This window comes from Pongo pygmaeus, chromosome 9 (genome assembly GCF_028885625.2).
Source record: "Pongo pygmaeus isolate AG05252 chromosome 9, NHGRI_mPonPyg2-v2.0_pri, whole genome shotgun sequence".
NCBI classification, from domain to species: domain Eukaryota; kingdom Metazoa; phylum Chordata; class Mammalia; order Primates; family Hominidae; genus Pongo; species Pongo pygmaeus.
The window spans coordinates 104749376-104769288 of record NC_072382.2 but is presented as its reverse complement, the minus strand read 5'-3'; the positions used below and the strand labels follow the sequence as shown (position 1 = coordinate 104769288).

Here is a 19913-nt window from a genome sequence, read left to right as displayed (position 1 = left end):
ATGAATATTCCAAGACAGAACCCCAAAAAACATCCTTGACTCTTTCTTCTTCTTGTGTGCCACAGCCATTACATAATCATCAAGTCTCATTTAGATTACCTCCTAATATCCACCAAGTCCATTCCTTCCTCCATTCTTATTACCTCTTCTTTGGTTTAGGCCTTCATCTTGTCTCTCTTAGATTACTACAACAAACTTCTAAAGTGATGTAATTGCTTTTGGTTTCTCCTATTACCAATCTATTTTCCAATAACTGAAGAAAGGGATATATAAAGATATTTGTTTCTAAAACAAAACTCTGGTAAAATCTCCTTTTAAATCTCTCAATAATGCCCTATCACCTGCAAGTTAGAATCCAGACTCCTTAGCATAATGCAGAAAGCTCTTCATTACCTGACCATGTCAACCTTTTCCTCCCTCTTCATCTAGTACTTATTTATACATCTTATGTTTCAGCCCTTTAGGCTATTTATAGTTTCATAAAATGCCTGTTTCACTTTTCCAAACCTTTCCCATGTTACTTACTCTAACCAGAATGATTTTCTCAAGCTGCCTGCCTGGGCAATGTCTATTTCCTATAATATCTGCTAGTCTGAAGTTTTACTTTCCAATTATTTCATATAAACTTCTACCATCACTTATCTTGCTATATCACAGATTTATGTTTATATATAACACAATTCTCACTATCACTGGACTATGAGCTACTAAGTGATCTCTAATATCCAGCCCAGTACAGTATAAAACAAGTTCAATAAATATTTGATTATTAGATGGTTAAATAAATAAATAAGTTAATAAGCTATGGTATAAAAATAAAGACCACAATCAAAATTAATTTGAAGAGAAAATAATGAGAATATTATAGTTAAGAAAAGATTAAGCCCATATTCAAAGAATGTCATAAAACTTTTTCATATATAAATTATAGATTTCTGTGCCATATCTAAGTGATAAGCTAATATGAAAAGTTTAGGGTGTTTGCCAAAGACTCTAAACAATTTAAGTAGGTCCTTCAAATCACTCAGGTCAGAAAAATAATTTTTAAACTTCTTGAACTCACACAGTAGATATTCCGTTGGGTTCTAGGTTAAATGATATAACCATTAATTTAAAAATAAAAAGGGCTTCAAAATTTTGTTTGCATCAGAAGAAATCTAATTTTGTTACATTTAGCATTATTCAAATTTATAATCATGAATCTTTAATGGATCTGTAGCATTAAAAAATGGCAATTATTTCATAAATAAAAACCAGATCAAACTGATTTCATCAAAATACTACCTGAATTTTTTTTCTTTTCTTCTTTTCGTTTTTTATCATTGTATTTTTCTCCACCACCTGTTTCACTGAATAACATTTCAGGTATCTAAAACATAAAAAGAAAATCACTATGAAAAAGTATAAGTCCCATATCATAAGTTAAAAACCTTTAACACAAAAAAAGTCAGTATTGATTGTACTTTTCCTCTAGGATTCATTCCAGACTAAGAGACAAAAGTAACACAGAAATCTTTAGAAGAAATGATTTCCTAGACAACATTTTGACACATATCAACCATTAACTGATTGCAATGGCACACTGGGAAAAGCTCACTTGAAATGGTAAAACTATATGAAATAAAGGAAATTACAATTTGGATTGAATTAGAAAATAATCACCATGCCATTTAAAAACATACAATAATAAAAATATTTTATTTGGCATAAAACTAGTAAAATGCCTTCATGGCATAGTGGGGTAGCAAGGATTCTCAGCTTTTTCAAATAAAAACTAAAAGTAAATAAAAATAATTTTATAATCAATAATTTCATAACTCATCATTCTAAAAAGTATATTCTCACTATGACTGGAATTTTGCCACTACTGTAAATAAGCAAATACAGTTTCATAAGCAGATATCATTATTATTAAAGATAACCTTATAAGAATGCTACTTTAGAATATACAAAAGAAAGTTTAGTTTCCTGAAAAAAAATTAAAGTAACAATTTTGAAATTTTAAATTAAGCCAAATAGCTTCAATTTCTTTCACCTGATAGAGCTCAAATTACCAGCAAGAGGAAAATACAAGTGATCTCGGTAATCAGGTCAAAAAATCATTTTTTAAATTTCTCAGACTGAAAAAAAAGTAAGCCAAAAGATGTCTTCATTAACGCAGAGTTTGAATGTACCATAATTCTTGTGACAGAGAGTATGCCTTCACTGATTTCTGACAAAACACTTAAATCTATGTGAGAATATTTTAAACTTATATTTTTAAATCAACATTAATTTGTTTCTTTGGGAACTCGTTTTCTTTAAAATGGTCTATCCTCAAACAATATCCTACATTAGCAAAGTCTGCTGGCCTAATTTGCCCCTGTTCCTTCCCTTGAAGTAAAAATGGTACTTTTTAAAGAGTTGAATGGGCATAGGAAGCCTATTAATTTGCTTTATTTTCATCTATTACATATTCTCATGTATTTCATATATTAACATATTCATAACATAATATATAACATATATTAACATTTTCATACATCAACATATCCAAAACTGATGGATCCTATCAACCCCTTCACACTAACTTTGAATTGCTGCTAGTTGCTTATTAAATAAAATTCAAAGTCATGGCACTTAAACACTTCCCCTCCTTATCTGTCCCCAGTCTGGCTTTTAATGATATTTCCCACTACAATGTTCCACATACCCTGTGCAGCAGCCACATGAACTCTCTATTTCCCAAGCACACCATGCAATATCATGTCCTTGAACCCCTGGGCCTGCAAGTGAGGCAGTGCCCTCTTGTACTTCATCACTACTTCAAAATCATCCTCACTAAGCTCCCTAAATTCAGTTTTCATATTATCAGGCTAGAGTAACCACTAACCCTCCATGGTGCAGGCATCTACCAGTCCAATCATTTCTTCATTCCGCAAATAATTTTAGCTCTTGGCTCACTGTCACTCTTTCCAACACAATCCTTGTCTTACCTTCTTAATTATTCTCAATTTCAATATCCATTATAGATAATCCCTCTAATACCCTTACCTCTCAATTCCTTAGATGCCTCTTCTCTTAGCCACCGCCCTTTTGTCAGCCACTCACCTACACAGTCAAATCATGAGATTTTGTAATTATCACTAAGTGAAATCCTTCCATAATCTCACTTTCAAACATCCCATTCTTCTGTCACTACACTCCTGTCTTCCCAGCTTACTCCCTTCCAACATCAAAATCCTGAAACTCCACTGAAACCTACTCTCTACCAATTTGACCACCTCTTCACTGTCATTCACCATCTTCCTATCCTAATTTACCACCTTACCAACTTAAATTCCATGGTAAATCAAAATAATTATATTCTTATAAATATTCTCAACTCTCTTGCCTTCAATTGTTTTGTCATACTCAAGCACCAAAGTCCCAATTCTGGTCAAATCTAAGTCACCACATACTCAAGGTCTGCACTCATCAGAGCACCTATGGCTTGAGAAAAAAACACACAACTATGTTGTTTGGTCTCTATTGAACTCCATGATCACTAACCTCAAGTGAATCCTATCATACTCCATTCTCCTAATCCTTTCCCTCTTTCACTCTCCCAAACTACTGTTTTCCATGTCTTCTTGTGTCTCTTTAAGCCTCCAAAGCCTCCTCCCTCATTCTTTTCCTCGGGGAATAATCTTCCTATTTCACTAAGAAAATAGAAACAATCAGAAAAGAGTATCCCAAACTTCCCAGCACCATACCTGCCCACCTACCTGGATCTATCCCCCTCTATTCTGCTTTCTTTCCTGTTATCACAAATGATTCCTCCATTCTCATAGGAAATGCCGATCCTTAATTCTTCCATTGGTACACTAGATCCATTTGCTGTGCACTTACTCAATGATATTATTCTAGCAATTTTTCCCCGTTTTGCATCACATGTTTTTTGCTTCGCTATTAAATCATTCTCAGCAGCATATGAACATACTATAGTGTGTCCCATCTTTTTTTAAAAAAAAAAAAAAAAAAAAAAAAAACAGGCCCAGGCACGGTAGCTCACACCTATAATCCTAGCACTTTGGGAGGCCGAGGCAGGTGGATCACTTGAGGTCAGGAGTTCCAGACCAGCGTAGCCAACATGGTGAAACCCGTCTCTACTAAAAATACAAAAATTAGCCAGGTATGGTGGCAGGCACCTGTAATCTCAGCTACTCGAGAGGCTGAGGCAGAAGAATTGCATGAAGCCAGGAGGCAGAAGTTGCAGTGAGCCAAGACTGCACAACCACACTCCAGCCTGGGCGACAGAGCAAAGACTCTGTCTTGGCGGGGGGAAAAGAACACCTATTTTTTTACCCCTCCTTCCTCCAGTTACTGACCCATTTCTCTCATCCTTTAAACAAAATTCCTTAAAAGAGTGTACTCACATTCATTGTCTCCAATCTTTTCATTTTTTCTGAAACATACGCCAATATGGCTTTTTCCATTACTAACTGCAACTGCTCTATCAAAGTCACCAATGAGTTCCACGTTGCTAAATCCAATGATCAATTCCTAGTCCTTATCTACTTTCATTGTTCATCATACTTTCCTCCTTTGACATGCTATCTTCTTTTGGTTTTTAAAATATAATGTTTGTCTGGTTTTCTTCTTATTTCTCTAGCAGCTTCTTCTCAGTGTCCATTGGTTCTTCCTCTTCATCTCCCCAGTTTCTTAATGTTGAAGTGCCCTAGGGTTCAGTCTTGGATCACTGCTCTCTTTTGTTTATTCTTACTCTCTTGGTGATATCATTCATTCTTATAGATTTAAATACCACCTGCACTCTGATAATTCCTCAAATTTTTTTCTGTATGCCTGACCCCTGGAGCTCCAGGCTTTTATTTCCAAATGCCTTCTCAAACTTATAAGTTTAATGTCTGGTATCTCATATTTAACACATCTAAAACTGAAGGCTTCATAGTCTCATCTTAATATGTTCTTCTCACAGTCTCCTCTGTCTCGAATGATGGGCATTTCATCCTTCTAGTTGTTCAAGCCAAAATACTCAGAAGTATCATTGACCCCTCACTTTCTGTTACACCTTATTACAATCTGTTGTTTCTACTGCAAATCCTGTTGTTTCTACTGCAAAACATATGCAGAATACAACCACTTCTCACCACCTTACCACTACATCCTTAGCCCAACCTATCCTTTTCTCTCTGGATTACTGCAGTCATTTGTAACTGCTCCAACCATTGCCCTCTATAGTCTACTTTCAGCACAGAAACTATAGTAATCCCATTAAAAAATGAGTCAGAATATTTCTGTTCGAAAGCATCCAAAAGTAAGTTAGTTCTCAGGAAAAGCTGAAATCCTATACAGTGTAGTAGCTTACAAAGCCCCATCCTAACTGGTTTCCTCTTAGTTCTCTGACATCATCTTCACCAACTCTCCCCTCAGTCACTCTGCTCCAGGTGAAGTGGCCTCTTACTGATCCTCAAAATCATCAGACATGCTCTCTACCCAGGATCTTCACCTAGAAAGCTTGCCCCACAGATATACCTGAGAAGAATGTAAACACCATGAGGGCAGGGATTTCTCTCTGGGTTTTTTTCCTCTGCTATGTCCTCAACATATATAGAACAGTGGTACATACTAAGCACCCAATAATTACTTCTTAATGAATGCCTCTTATTCATGTGGCCTCCTCAAGCTAAAATATCTTTCAGTAACTAAAATATTACCTCATCTGTAAACCATGTCTTTTATCTCAAATTACACTCCTTACTCTGAATCATGACAGGCATTAAACTATACATCTCTTATAGAAAAATAAAGAAATTAGTGATTGAGAATATGAATATCACTTAAAGAAACAATGTTGAAAATTATTACTTATTCAAATGAGGTAAAATAAGAGGCTTCCAGTTAAGATAGTGTTATGAGTTCACACTTTAACTCATCCCCCTCCAAACACACAGTATAGCAATGATATTTTTTAAGGATTTAAAAATTCTTTAATTGTTAAATACTTGCTATGATTTTTAAAAAATATAAGACAGCCTGTAATAGGCTAGTTAATTAAAGCCATAAAATTTTAAAGTATAGTTGTCTCTGGGGTCCTTAATTAAGAACATGATCCTCAATCTAAAATTCTATATTCAACTAAATTATGATGCAAGAGTACGAAGAAAACAGACATTTCCAAACATAAGACATGTTCGGTGGCATAATTAAGGTGATGTTATAACCAACACCAAAGAGAAGTTGTGAAAATCAATAACTTCAAAAATAAAATGTGCTTTTAAATTTTTTAATATTTGTTAAACTTACTTTCTTCATACTGCTATCGGACCAACCCTCCATCCACAACACCTGGCATTTCTTATGCAAAGCTGGATTACTCTCACAGTTTATCATGAAGTTTGAATTTGCAGAATCCATTATCAAGACAATATGTAAGTTTTGCTGAATTCCTAAGAAATATATAAGAATAATAATAGAATCAGGCAATCTATACGTGGTCTGGGTTAAAGAGATCAAAATTTTCTCAAATGAAATAGTAGGAGCCGTTTCTTAAAACGAGCACAATATAAAACAATATTATGTTATGATTTTTATTTTAGTTAAAAGAACACATAAATTTGTGTATGTGCATGTTAAGAAAAAAGACTCAGAAAAATGTCCATGAAAAATGTAAGTGTCATAATGTCTGGGTGGTGTGATTATTGCCTCATTTTTTACTTATTTCAATTTTGGATTTCTACAGTGCATATAAAACTGTTTCTATATGAATAAAAGGCTAGTTTTTTAAAACTATGAAGTCTGGCACAATCTAAATGGTTCAATAGCTCTTTAAGACAGGAGGTACTAAAGCAGCACTAATTTCACCACATGAAACAAAGGAGGCAAGGTAAATATTCCAAAGAACGTTACCATACTTTCATCATTCCTGTTTGCTAAAATTTTGCTAAGGTATTGATATGGTTTGGCTCTGTGTCCCTACCCAAATCTCATTTTGTAGCTCCCATAATCCCCACGTGTTGCGGGAGGAACCTGGTGGGACATGATTGAATCATGGAGCAGGGCAGGTCTTTCCCATGCTATTCTCATGATAGTGAATGGCTCTCATGAGATCTCATGGTTTTAAAAACAGGAGTTTCTCTGCACAAGCCTCTCTTTGCTTGCTGCCATCCATGTAAGATATGACTTGCTCCTCCTTGCCTTCCACCATGATTGTGAGGCCTCCCCAGCCATGTGGAACTGTGAGTCCAATAAACCTCTTTCTTTTGTAAATTGCTCAGTGTCAGGTAAGTCTTTATTAGTAGTGGAAAAACAGACTAATACAGGTGTTTTTATTATAGGCTAGCCTATCCACTAGTTATGTGTTACTTTCTAAAAGCTCCAGAAAAAAGATTTAAGATACCTTTGCAATCTAATGAGAAAATAAGGCAAATTAAATGGTATATATTTCATACAAACCAGTTTGATTTGATTAATGAATTTTATGTCACTTACTATATGTGAAGTAATTGAAGACTGGCCCAAGAAAACCATCTTGTGAAGCTTGATCTTTAAGTGGTAACAGCAAGGGCTCTAATTCTTCAAGAGTATAGAGTCCAGGAACTTCACCTACAGAAAAATATTAGACTAATTGAAAACATTTTAATAAATAATGCTTTTTCAATTTTTGTATTTAAAAATCTGCTGTTATTCAATCTTTCTTTCCAAAAATATACAAACCTTATTACCTCTACGTGACTCACAAATCTTTATCTATAGCCTTCATCTGATAAAATTCTAACACCTAAGCAAACCACTCAAAATAGTCATACACTAGCCAACTGTCTACCTTTACAGGTTCTTTTTCCATCTTCCTCCATAAGACCTTGTACTCTAGCCTCAATAAACTTGTGTTCCATAAATATAACAAAATATTCTCTCCTCTTGGAATGTATACCTAGAGTCATCCTCTGCCCCTTATCTTGATACCCAATAAATTCTTATCCTTCAAGATGCTACTTCCCTAACTGCTATGGCCATGAGCCTTTCTTGACTGCCCATATGCTAATTAAACACTCTTTCTCTTTCACATACTATTCAAATATACCACTTTTTAGCACTTATCACATCATTTAATAATGAATTACTTCCTTCTTATCTCCAATTAGACTCTAAATTTCTAAGGACAAATATTTGATAATGTTCAACATTTAACCCTAGAATATTCTTACCTAAGTATCCAGAACAAAAATATGTTTTACATAAATGAATGAATGAACAGATGAACTTGTACTAGAAATCAGAAGAACTGGTCCATGGCCTGCTACTATGCAGGCCAAATCATGATGATGAATAGAATGATGAAAGGCAAATCAAAGTTGATTAAGACTACAACTTTAGTCTTAAAGACAGACTTAAAGATAGAAGGCCTGGAGCACATCTTGTTCACGTCTACAAATTATAATAGTATTTAAAACTTGGCCCTGCATATGAGGCATTTAATAAATATTTGTTAAGCCAATATGTTTACAATTCACAAGAAACTATAACATTAAGTGAAAAGTCCTTTGCTACATATCCAAAATAATGCATTCATACAGGGCCCATCACAGTCTGATCCCTACTTTTCTTTAGGTTCAACTAAGAGGCACCAGACCACCCCCACCCCACAAGCTTGTACATACTTGAACACATGCACACATAAATCTGCATATGTTTTTCTTTAAATTTTAGACATACCAAGATATTTTTGATTCCTTAAATTTAGCAAAAAATGCCAGCTCTACCTATATATTATACACATTAGGGAATAAGAATTTGAAATAGAAAAAAGAAACCAAGCCTACTGAATACTTCCTTTGAAAATAAAATGCCAAAATTTGACTTGTCATTTTTACAATTACATCTTGATAATAAAGACCAATTTGTCTTAAAATAATGATTATGGGGTTAGTGCTTATCTGAATGTTTGCTTTCAAAAAAAAAAAAAAAATCTGTGTTTCTGGTCTCTTGTCAGCCAAAATGAACAATGTCTCCATCTAGTGACAACTGAAGCAATATGCAGGAATGTATTCCTTAAATATCAAAAGATGGAACACTCAAGTACTACCACTTTCACTAAGCCATTATCCCTCAACTCTTCAACAGAAATTGATCTACCACTTGTCTAATTAGAGCATCCTGGTCTGTATTTCTCATCTGGGCACTAATGTTTAAATATTACATATTATAAATTAAATGTTTTCTTTAACCAAAGCTGTTAAATTCTGAAGAAAATTTCTCCTCAGAGCACTAGCACTATACAAAGCAAGTATTTATTAAAAACTGAGTTGAAAATGAGTTCATATAACTGTGTCCTTTGATCCCCACAGTGATACCGTCCATACAATTGAAACTAGTTTTTAAGGTTTATTTTGTACTTAAATAACAAAACACTCTTGATCCAAGTTTAAAACTAAGCTACTTCCTCCCAATCACTAACAGTGATTACTCATAGAAAGATTCTAACAAACTTCATAAATTCTTCAAAAAAAAGGAAGAAATATAGGAATTCGCAAGTATCCTCCCCAGGAAAACACCAAAAAGGTCAGGTAACACCACAGACAACAGGAGAGTACCACAATTTGCTGGGGACACGGCCACAGCAGAAGAGTAGCAACAGTTCTTAGTTCAGGTTGCAGAGACTCAATTAGGGAGTCACAACAGCCAAATGATACTCCCACCATACCCCAGAGATTTTAATTTAATGGATTTAGGGTAGTAGCAAATAATTCGTTTTTAGTTGTTGTTGTTGTTGTTTTTAATTATCCTAGTGATTCTAATGTGTAATTAGGGGTGAGAAATGCTGAGGAATATAAATGGACAGTGCTTCATGTTATATCTCAGAGGAAAAACAAGACTCGAACCTATCTCAGAGGCAAAATGCAAGTAATGATTTTCAAACCATAGAAATCTTGAAAACATAAAACAATAAATATCTCTACAATCCATAGAATTCCAGATACATAGAGAGCCCACTTAGCCATAAATTTCTAAAAAGTAATTGTATTAAGATAGTCCTCTTTCAAGTGGTATTTTTCTATTACACAGATGCATACTTAAAGTACGTATAAGTTCCTGTTTTCCTTAAAAATAATTTTAATTTCTTCTTTTAAAAAACAAGATTACTGGCCGGACGCAGTGGCTCACATCTGTAATCCCAGCACTTTGGGATGCCAAGGCGGGGGGATCACCTGAAGTCAGGAGTTCGAGACCATCCTGGCCAACATGGTGAAACACTGTTTCTACTAAAATTACAAAAATTAGCCAGGCATGGTGGCGCATGCTTGTAATCCCAGCTACTCAGGAGGCTGAGGCAGGAGAATTGCTTGAACCTGGGAGGGGGAGGTTGCAGTGAGCGGAGATCGTGTCACTGCACTTCAGTCTGGTGACAGAGCAAGACTCTGCCTCAAAATAAATAAATAAATAAACAAACAAACAAACAAACAAGATTACTTATTACTTGATTTGTAATATCCAACTGAAGAAGGAGAATGTGCATTTTTCCAGGTTAATGAATGCAACTATATTCCAGACATATGAAATGAGGGCACTAATGTGTAGAATTATGTGGGATTTCATATATCTGGAGTATATGTATATTCATATATCCATACTAAGGCCATACTATTATATAGTTATACAACCATGCCACTACTGATAGGAAGGTTCTATCAAATGTTTGTGATTATAAATTAAACTACCTATTTTCTTACATACTACTTCTTTTATTTCTGTGGGTTAAATTCCTACAGATAATAGAATGGTACATCAAAGAGTATGGCACAGCTTTTAATAAGTCCTAGGTGATAATTTTCCCAAAGGTTATAACAGATAATAACCCAGCAAAAGTATATGTAAAAGTCAGTTTTTCTGAATATTCCCCAATACTCAATATTAACAATTTTTATATGTCTTAAATTATTGGTTTTATAAAAATGGAGTCTCTCAATTCTCCTGCCATGAGCATGTTTAACACCATGTCTCCTAAGTAAGAACTATGCCAAAATTTCTCCAAAACAAAGTAAATTTTGCACCAGATAATTTTACTTGGATAATTTTTATGTCATTATTTTTATTTTCTTTGAAAAGAAACTGTTCACTTGCCTGAAGACAAAAGGCTATTGATCATCTCCAAAAATGTAGGATGTACAAACTGGTAATCCTCAAGAAGTAAAACCACCTGTTGTGCTTCAATTCCTGCAAGTTGCAGCACCTGCAAAATAAGAAAATATTTTTTACTGCCCTTTAAGTATTTTTGGTACAGTTAAAAATTAATATTTTGTATTTGTATGTAAAGTATGCCAGTATCATGCGTTTATTTATTCATTTATTTCCATTTTAATAATTAAAAATCAAACTTTAGCCATATAATTTGGAAAGTAAATCCAACCCCTAAGTAAATACTAATTATTTTACAGCTAGGCCATTAAAATTAAAACAAGTAGATCATTTTTATCTCTACCCATATATTTCCTATGTAAATTCCATCCTTCTGGTTATCATTCATGTCTGTCTAACATCCCAGAACCTGGAGTATCTGGGTCCTAGAAATTCTAATAGTATTCTCTTTCCTGTCAATAGATAAAAACGTAATTTTCTAATAATCATGGAAAAAAAATCTAAATTAAAATAAAGACTACATTGTATAACAGAGAACTAAAGGTCTTTAAAGATGTTTAGAATAATAACCAATGTAATTTAAAACCAAATAAAGCAAAAGAGAGTGGGCAACTCACATGTTTGAGATCATTTTTGAACTGCTTCAGTTCATATCCTCTGGAAATCTTTGGAGAAAACAGAACCGCTGCATGCATGTGACTGACTAAAGAAGTGATGGTCCGACGGCCCACACCACTGCGTCCTGCTAATAGAAGTGAACCTCCAGGGAAACTCAGCACTCTATCTATCCTAGACATATACTCCAAGACTTCGCGGAAAAGTAACATGTCTAAATTCTGGTTATCTCGTCCATAATGAATAAGACCCTTTTAAAAAAAATCAGAATATTTATAGTTAATATAAGCCCTAATTACATAATAAAAATGTTACTTACCTAGGTTAAAATATTATATTTTTGATACATTCAAGAAAAAAGGTAAAGTGACTACATATCATCTCACACTCAATATTTTATATGTCCAGTAATCCTGGATAAATAAATTGGCACTCTCTAAGGAAAAACTCATGTCACAGAAGTTCAAGGGTCCATGAAAATCAGCTACTTTTGGTCACTGCTACACTAGTAAAAAGCAGCATGAGATAGCAGGTTAATTATAAAACTTTAAAATTGCTCAAATTTTATTAGTTGTTATGAATCAGTGTGCATAGACCATGAAAAAAATCCCCAAACTCTAGAAACCTAGTGCCTAAAAAATCTTTTGTGAATGTTTGTTCTTTTGCTTTGCTTGGGAATGAATCAAAAGCTAACACAGGTACCATGCTCTGCCAGGGACTACCTGATAGAGTGCAGGAGGGGAGAAAGGAAAATTAGACTTTACATACTTAACAACTTTCAACGCTTCAAAACTTTGCCACATCCATTCCAGGCGAATCAGTTTACCAGCCCACGAAACAACGTTTCCTGATATAAAATCCACACTAACATTCAATATAAATATTAATTTTTAAAGCAATCATTTGCAATACTGTTTCTTCTTCTTGATTATAACTAAACTTTAAAAGAGAAAGAACCTCTCTAGGATAGCGCTACTCAAAGTTTCAGTGGACCAGCAGCATCAACATCATCTGGGAGCCTGTTAGACATCTGGACTACCTGGGTCATCTAATGAATCTGACACTTAAGAGGATGAGACCCAGGAATCTGCATATTTTCTAATCTCTACATGACTCTAATGCTCTCTAAAGTTTGACAACCACTGCTCCAGAGTAATTTCCTGATTAATATTAAACCTCATTAATATTTCCAACATACCTTTGCCCAAAATGTATCTTAGCAATTTTACACATATCTATGTAAGTACAGGTGCATCTCGTTACATCTGCCACAATGGACTAAATTCCAAAAGATAAGAGCCAGCTTTGCCTATTCTACAATCTATCATATTCATGCCCTCTAAATCTTTACAATAAATATTTTTTAAAGACTATAATGACCAAATCCCAGTTCCAATTAGTGATTCATATTATACCTTTTTAATAACATCCTTGAGATCAGTAGAGTTTAGTTTTCCAAGTGGTTTTCCATGTGGAGGTAATGGTTGTCCTGGGGCTGCCCTTGCTCCTGAATTATGCCGAGCTCCCCATGTAACATAGAAACTATCTGCGGAAATAAATGATATTTTTGTTTTATATGCATTACTCATAATGAGAGTTCAACAAATACATTGCTTACTAAACAATTTTTAAGTTAATAATCCACATAAGATCATCTCCAGAAGGGCAAAGGCAAAATACTTTAAAGTGTACATTGTAAGGTCAATAAAATCAGGTGAAATACAATGACTGAGCCAGGCAAGGTGGCCCATGCCTATAATACCAGCATTTTGGAGGCCAAGGCAGGAGGATTACTTCAGCCCAGGAGGTCAAGGCCAGCTTAGGCAACACAGCAAGACTCCATCTGTATAAAAAATTTAAAAATTAGCCAGGTGTGGTGGCACGCACCTGTGGTCCTAGCTACTTGGGAAGCTAAGGCAAGAGGATCACTTGAGCCCAGGAGTTTAAGGCTGCTGTGAGCCATGATTGCACCACTGCACTCCAGCCTGGGCAAGAGAGTGAGATCTATCTCAGAAAAATAAATAAATAGAAAAGAAATACAAAGACCTTCAATTGCAATATCAAACTCTACCTGAAAAGCGACTGATGGCACCACTAGTCTATATTCTGCCCCCTCACTTCTTTCTCCTGAAATGAACTGGATTCCTTCTACTTTTCTCCTACTACTCCCCACTGTCTATTCTCAGTTTGTCCCATTTTCCTTCTTCTTCTTCAGAATCTACATAAAATTTGTAAGTTAAAAATAGTTCACATGAAATTAGCAAATAAAACAATCTCAAAACTCTCCTTGAGAAACGACATGGAAGTATTAATACCAACGAGAGCCCTAATGTTTAAAAAAAACCTGATCAAATTTGAATTAGAAAACAAAAATCCCCCAAACTTCCCTTAAATCTACCTATAGCAATGTTCCTGTTGCCACACAAGGAAAGTCTACTCACCATTCTATTGAACTTTTTCCTTCCCAACTCTTCTGGGAGACTGTTCCACCAAGCATCCTTGTCACATGCTCAGTTCAACACTCCCCTAAAATAACAGCCTTACCTTCCCTAGACCCAAGCTACATCACATTCTCCCTACTTTCACCATCACATTTTTTACATTATTTTCTATCTGTACAGGCTACTATACTAAAACTCTTATTTGGGAACAATAATACAGTCATAATCTCCAAATCTAAATCTTCTTTGCAATCATTATCCCAACATGACCTTTGTGCATCTCTTCTTTTGCACTTGCATCTATATAACCCTACTTATCACACCACAACTACCAGTCCTTTTCAGTTTTCTGCTTTATCCCTTATATACTGATATTCCCTGGGGCCCAATTTCAGCCTTCTAGTCTTTTAATTCCAAAATTCTCCCCGAATCATTTAATCTTTTTTTGTCAGTTAAATTATCAACAATTTATATACCAAAAACTCACCTACTACTTATCTTTAGGCAAAACTCCTATGTTCTGGGCTAGTCCTGTATTTCCAATTGCTTAACAGCCATATAATTCATGCATTCATTGGCTCAATACTTACCTACTGAGCACCTGTGTTTAAACAAGGTACTTTCTGCCTGAGATAAGTATTGAGTAAGACAAACATGATTCCTACCCTCATAAATGATCAACTCTATGTAGATTTCCGAAAGACATGAAGAAAGATTGCAAACATTCAAAGCACATGTACAAAACTGAACTATTATCCTCACATCTCATCATTTCTCACTTGGACTATTACAGTAGGCTCTTACCTTGTATCCCTGCTATAAGTTTCTGCCTCCTCAAGTACATCCTCACTACTACTAGCATAACACATACAAAAACAAAACCTGATTGTGCCACACCACTGCAATATCACATATAGCTTTCCACTTCCTAAAACAAAACAAAACACCAAACTCCTAATGATGGCCCTCTACTATCTGGCTTCACTGATTGCTTGAATCTTCTAGCTCTCTCTGCACTATATACTCTAGTTTTCTCAAGCCTCTGTTTCTTTGCACATTGTTTTTCCCTTGTCTGGAATATCCTTCGCTTACTATATTCATCCTTTAAAACACAGTTTGAGCACTTACAATTGTTTTAACAAATTTAAAACTTAGGTATAAGTTAGGTATAAATCTAACATAACATGTATAATACTTGAATGCTAAAAACTACACAACACTAATGAAAGAAAGCAAAGATTTAAATAAATAGAGGGATTAGATAAATGGAGAAAATGGGAAGACTCAACAGAGAAAAGATGTGAATTCTCCCCAAAGCAATATACTGATTTAAGCAATTCCTATCAGAATCTCAGCAACATTGTTTGTAGATTCAGAAAAGATTATTCTAAAATCTATATGAAAAGACAAAGAAACAGAAATAGCTAAAACAATTTTGAGAAAGAAGTCTAAAGTAGGAAGAATCAGTCTAAACCAATTTCACAACTTATATAGTAGCTAATCAAGACAGTGTGGTACTGGCAGAAGGACAGATACATACATCAATGGAGAACCCAGAAATAGACCCATGTTACCAATTTTTGAAAAGCTGCAAAAGCAATTCAGGCAGAAAGCCTTTTCAACAAACGATGCTGAAGTAAATAAACATCCATAGGCAGAAAAATAAACCTTGACCTAAGTCTCATTCACTATACAGAAATTGACTCACAATGGACCACTGACTCAAATGTAAAACATAAAACTATAAACTTTTAAGGAAAACGTAGGAGAAAATCTTCAGGATCTACAACTAGACAGACTCCTTAAACTTGACATCAACAGATCCTTACGATGAAAAATGATAGGTTAGGCTTCACAAAATTACATAAAAACTTTTTATCTGTGAAAGACCCTGTTAAGGGGATGAAGAGACAAGCCTACTGAGACGGAGAATATATTTGCAAACCATATATTCAACAAAGGATTGGTATCTCTAATATACACATATTCTCAAAACTCAACAGTAACAAACCAATTGCTGGCTGCAGTGGCTCACGCCTGTAATCCCAGCACTTTCGGAGGCCGAGGCAGGTAGATCATTTCAGGTCAGGAGTTCAAAACCAACCTACTCAACATGATGAAACTGCGTCTCTACTAAAAATATAAAAATTAGCTGGGCGAGGTGGTGCACGCCTGTAATCCCAGCTACTCGGGAGGCTGAGGCAGAAGAATCGCTTCAGCCCAGGAGGTAGAGGTTGCAGTGAGCAGAGACTGCACCACTGCACTCCAGCCTGGGAAACAGAGTGAGACTCCGTCTCAAAAAAAAGACAAAAATCTGATTAGAAAATGGATAAAAGAAATGAAGACATTCCACCAAAGAGGATATACAGACAGCAAATGTTACACAAAAAGATGTTCAAGTTCACTAGCCCTTAGCAAAATGCAAATTAAAGCCACAATGACATATCTATATACACTTATATGAATGGCTAAAATACAAAATAGTAACAACACCAAATGCTGGCAATGACAAGGAACAATACCCCTATAAAAAACTGCCTGTTAGTTGCTTAAAAAAGTAAGCATGCAAGTACCACACAACCCTGCAATTGCACTCCTGAGCATTCATTACAGAAAACAAAAATGTATGTTCATACAAAAACCTGTACAATAATATTCATACCAGCTTCATTCCTAATAGCCAAAAACTGAAAACAACCCAGACGTCTTTCAGTAGATAATGGGTTAAAGAAAGAGTGGTATATTCATATGATGGAATAAAAAGCAATAAAAAGAAATGAACTATCGAAACAAAACAATCGGCATGTATCTCAAGAGAAACAGGTTGAGTCAAGATAACTTTCTTGAAATGACAAAATTAAAGAAATAACAGATTAGTAGTTTCCAGGAGATGGGAGAGAAGTGAGTATGGCTATAAAAGGGTAACATTATAGATCCTGTGGTGCTATAACTGTTCTGTATCTAAACTGTATTGATGTCAATATCCTGGTTGTGATGCTGTGCTATAATTTGGCCAAATATTACCATTGAGGGAAACCAGGTAAAAGGTAGATGTGTTCTCTCTGTATTAATTTTTTATGCATGTGAATCTGTAATTATCTCAAAAATAAAAAACTGAATTTAAAAAAGTTTTACTCCCACTGTTTCAATTGACCAGCCTTAAAAAAAGGTTCCAAGTAACTTCCTCGAAGCAGAATTAGTCTCCACCTCTTCTACAACCCTACTATCCAGCATTTATCTCAAACATATTCAGAAAAGTTACATTAATTATAAAACATTCCATACTCCATTGTAATTATCATTTTAACCATCTACTTCCACAAACATTTGTGGCATCTAACCACACTAGCAATAGTTATCATTGTAAGCAAAGGTTTTTATATCTGTTTCTGTCATTAGATTACAATCTTCTTAAGGACAAGAATGTATCTAGTTTATTTTTATGTCTCCAAGATTAAATTTTTCTTAATAAGCTAATCTTTCAATATGTGAAAATCCTATATGCCTAGATCTAACATATGTCAAACCTGTATTTTTAAAAAAGAAAACCTGGCTGAGTGTGGTGGCTTACAGCTAATCCCAGCACTTTGGGAGGCCAAGGCGGGCAGATCACCTGAGTTCAGGAGTTTGAGACAGCCTGACCAACATGGAGAAGCATCGTCTCTACTGAAAAAAAATATACAAAATTAGTCAGGCGTGGTGGCACATGCCTGTAATACCAGCTACTCGGGAGGCTGAGGCAGGAAAATCAGTTGAACCCGGGAGGCGGAGGTTGCAGTGGGCCAAGATTGCACCATTGCACTCCAGCGTGGGCAACAAGAATGAAACCCGTCTCAAAAAAAAGAAAAAGAAAAAAGAAAAGAAAAAGAAAACCCTTCACTGAAGAGAAAAATAACAAAAAAAGACATATTTTATTTATTGAGTCTTAGACAGGAGACTGTGAAAGATACCAAACTCTTCAGAGGATTCAGACACCCAATTAGGTGCCAATACTATCTTATGCCCAAAGGATATGCCACTTTCTTTGCAAAAAGAGACACTACTGACTCAATTTTCAGACTGAGAAAGACAGCACCATTTAAGAACCTAGGCCTCTCCACACTAAGCCATGCAAGCTACAGGTCATAATGACATAAACCCTCACTCCAATTCAAGCAAACTCTGAACTACTAATATGATCAGTCTTCTCTCAGCATTTCATCCTTCTTGAAGTTTCTCTTGAACCCATTTCCTGATTCAAAAACTCAGGAGCACCTAGAAAATTCCTTCTGTCAATCTAAACATCTTTCCCACCCTCAAACTTCCCTTTAGGATAAGTACTCATGGATCTCAGACCAATATCAAACCTACAAATGTACAATATACTAAATGTATATGTTGGTGCAGAAGTAATTGTGGTTTTGCCATTAAAAGTAATTGTATAAAATATACTTATTATATAAAATATTTTTGAAGTCTAGCTTTGTCCTCTGAAAAAATAAGCACATTTTGTGGCCTGACAGCAGTTTTATTAGGAAATATTTCCATATTGCAATCTTCTTTTAATGAAAGGCCCTCTCACAAGGATGACTTTCATATTACATACATTACTCCCACAATAGTTTTCAAAATGAAAATTGGTTATTAAACAGTAATAGTTGCAAATGCAACACAGCAGCTTTGACTGGTGTTATCCTTTCTTTACAATAACAATAGATGAAGATGGTAACAAGCATATGTAAGTCCTATGCTAATGACATTATAGGTGGTGACAGGAATAAGAATGGCCATTGCTCTTAGGCAAAAGGTCATGACAATCAAATATGAATTTTCCCAATGATCTTCATGTTTTATATACATGTAACTGTTTTTCAAAAAAAAACTTTTATTAAAATAATCTTGCATTGCCAATGTAAAACAGTATGGCCTGAACTTTTTTCTAAGAAAAAAATTATTGCCATTATATTTTGTTTGAAACGTGATTACTGAAATCCAGCAAAAAAGACTGAGCTGTACCTTATGGAAAAATAATATTAAAATTATTCAAAGTTTTTATTTGTTTAGACCTACAAAATAATGCTGTGGGTAAGAAAAATATCTCTGAAATCCTTGTAATAGTTACATTTGCATAAGCTCTATTACATTACCTGACATATTGTCTAATATGTCTGAGCCCCAATCTCCTTGAAACACTGATGTTAAAATGATGTCAAATAAATGAAGTTCCTTTGCACCAACAATTTTGTCACGAAATAAGCGCTGTGCTTCATATGCTACAATTTCTAACACATAATCTAGTGGATGGTTTGAGGATCCTAGAAAAGGCAAAATTTTATTTAATTGTAATATAATGATTTTTAAATAATCTGTTTAACATAAAATTAGAAAGAAATAGCAGGCGTCTACATACCATAATTTTGGCATCAGATAAATGGAAGAAAGGAAAAAAAGTTAAAATTCATTTTGTTCATAAGTTGGTACATGTTTGTGATTACTTAAAGATGACATTAAATAATATCATCTCTAGTTGTTCAACAAAAATAATTCCAGAAAGTATACTAAATATGCTTTACCTCAAATATAATGATTTCATTTTTCCCAAAAGGAAGTTTTAATAGTGACAATCATACATAGTTTGGAAGAGGAAATATAATAATTTTAATAAAAATATTTCTCTTTAATAATATAATTTGTGATATAATACTCATTTAACTTATCTATTACAAATACAATCTAGAGAATAAATCTGCACGCACACACACA

General features: G+C 34.6%; 1 protein-coding gene across 6 annotated transcripts in view; it reads right to left on the bottom strand.

Annotated features, from left to right (window-relative positions):
- The window catches only part of DYNC2H1 (dynein cytoplasmic 2 heavy chain 1), a 359810-nt gene that overhangs the window by 263511 nt on the left and 76386 nt on the right, over positions 1-19913 (bottom strand). For all 6 annotated transcript variants that reach the window (XM_054438209.2, XM_063672124.1, XM_063672125.1 and 3 more), the window contains 7 exons: positions 19298-19465; positions 13146-13276; positions 11733-11981; positions 11101-11209; positions 7471-7584; positions 6286-6428; positions 1285-1369 (listed from right to left, as the gene is read on the bottom strand). In XM_054438209.2, the coding sequence (XP_054294184.2) occupies positions 1285-1369; positions 6286-6428; positions 7471-7584; positions 11101-11209; positions 11733-11981; positions 13146-13276; positions 19298-19465 (999 nt within the window). The remainder of the gene's footprint in view (positions 1-1284; positions 1370-6285; positions 6429-7470; positions 7585-11100; positions 11210-11732; positions 11982-13145; positions 13277-19297; positions 19466-19913) is intronic.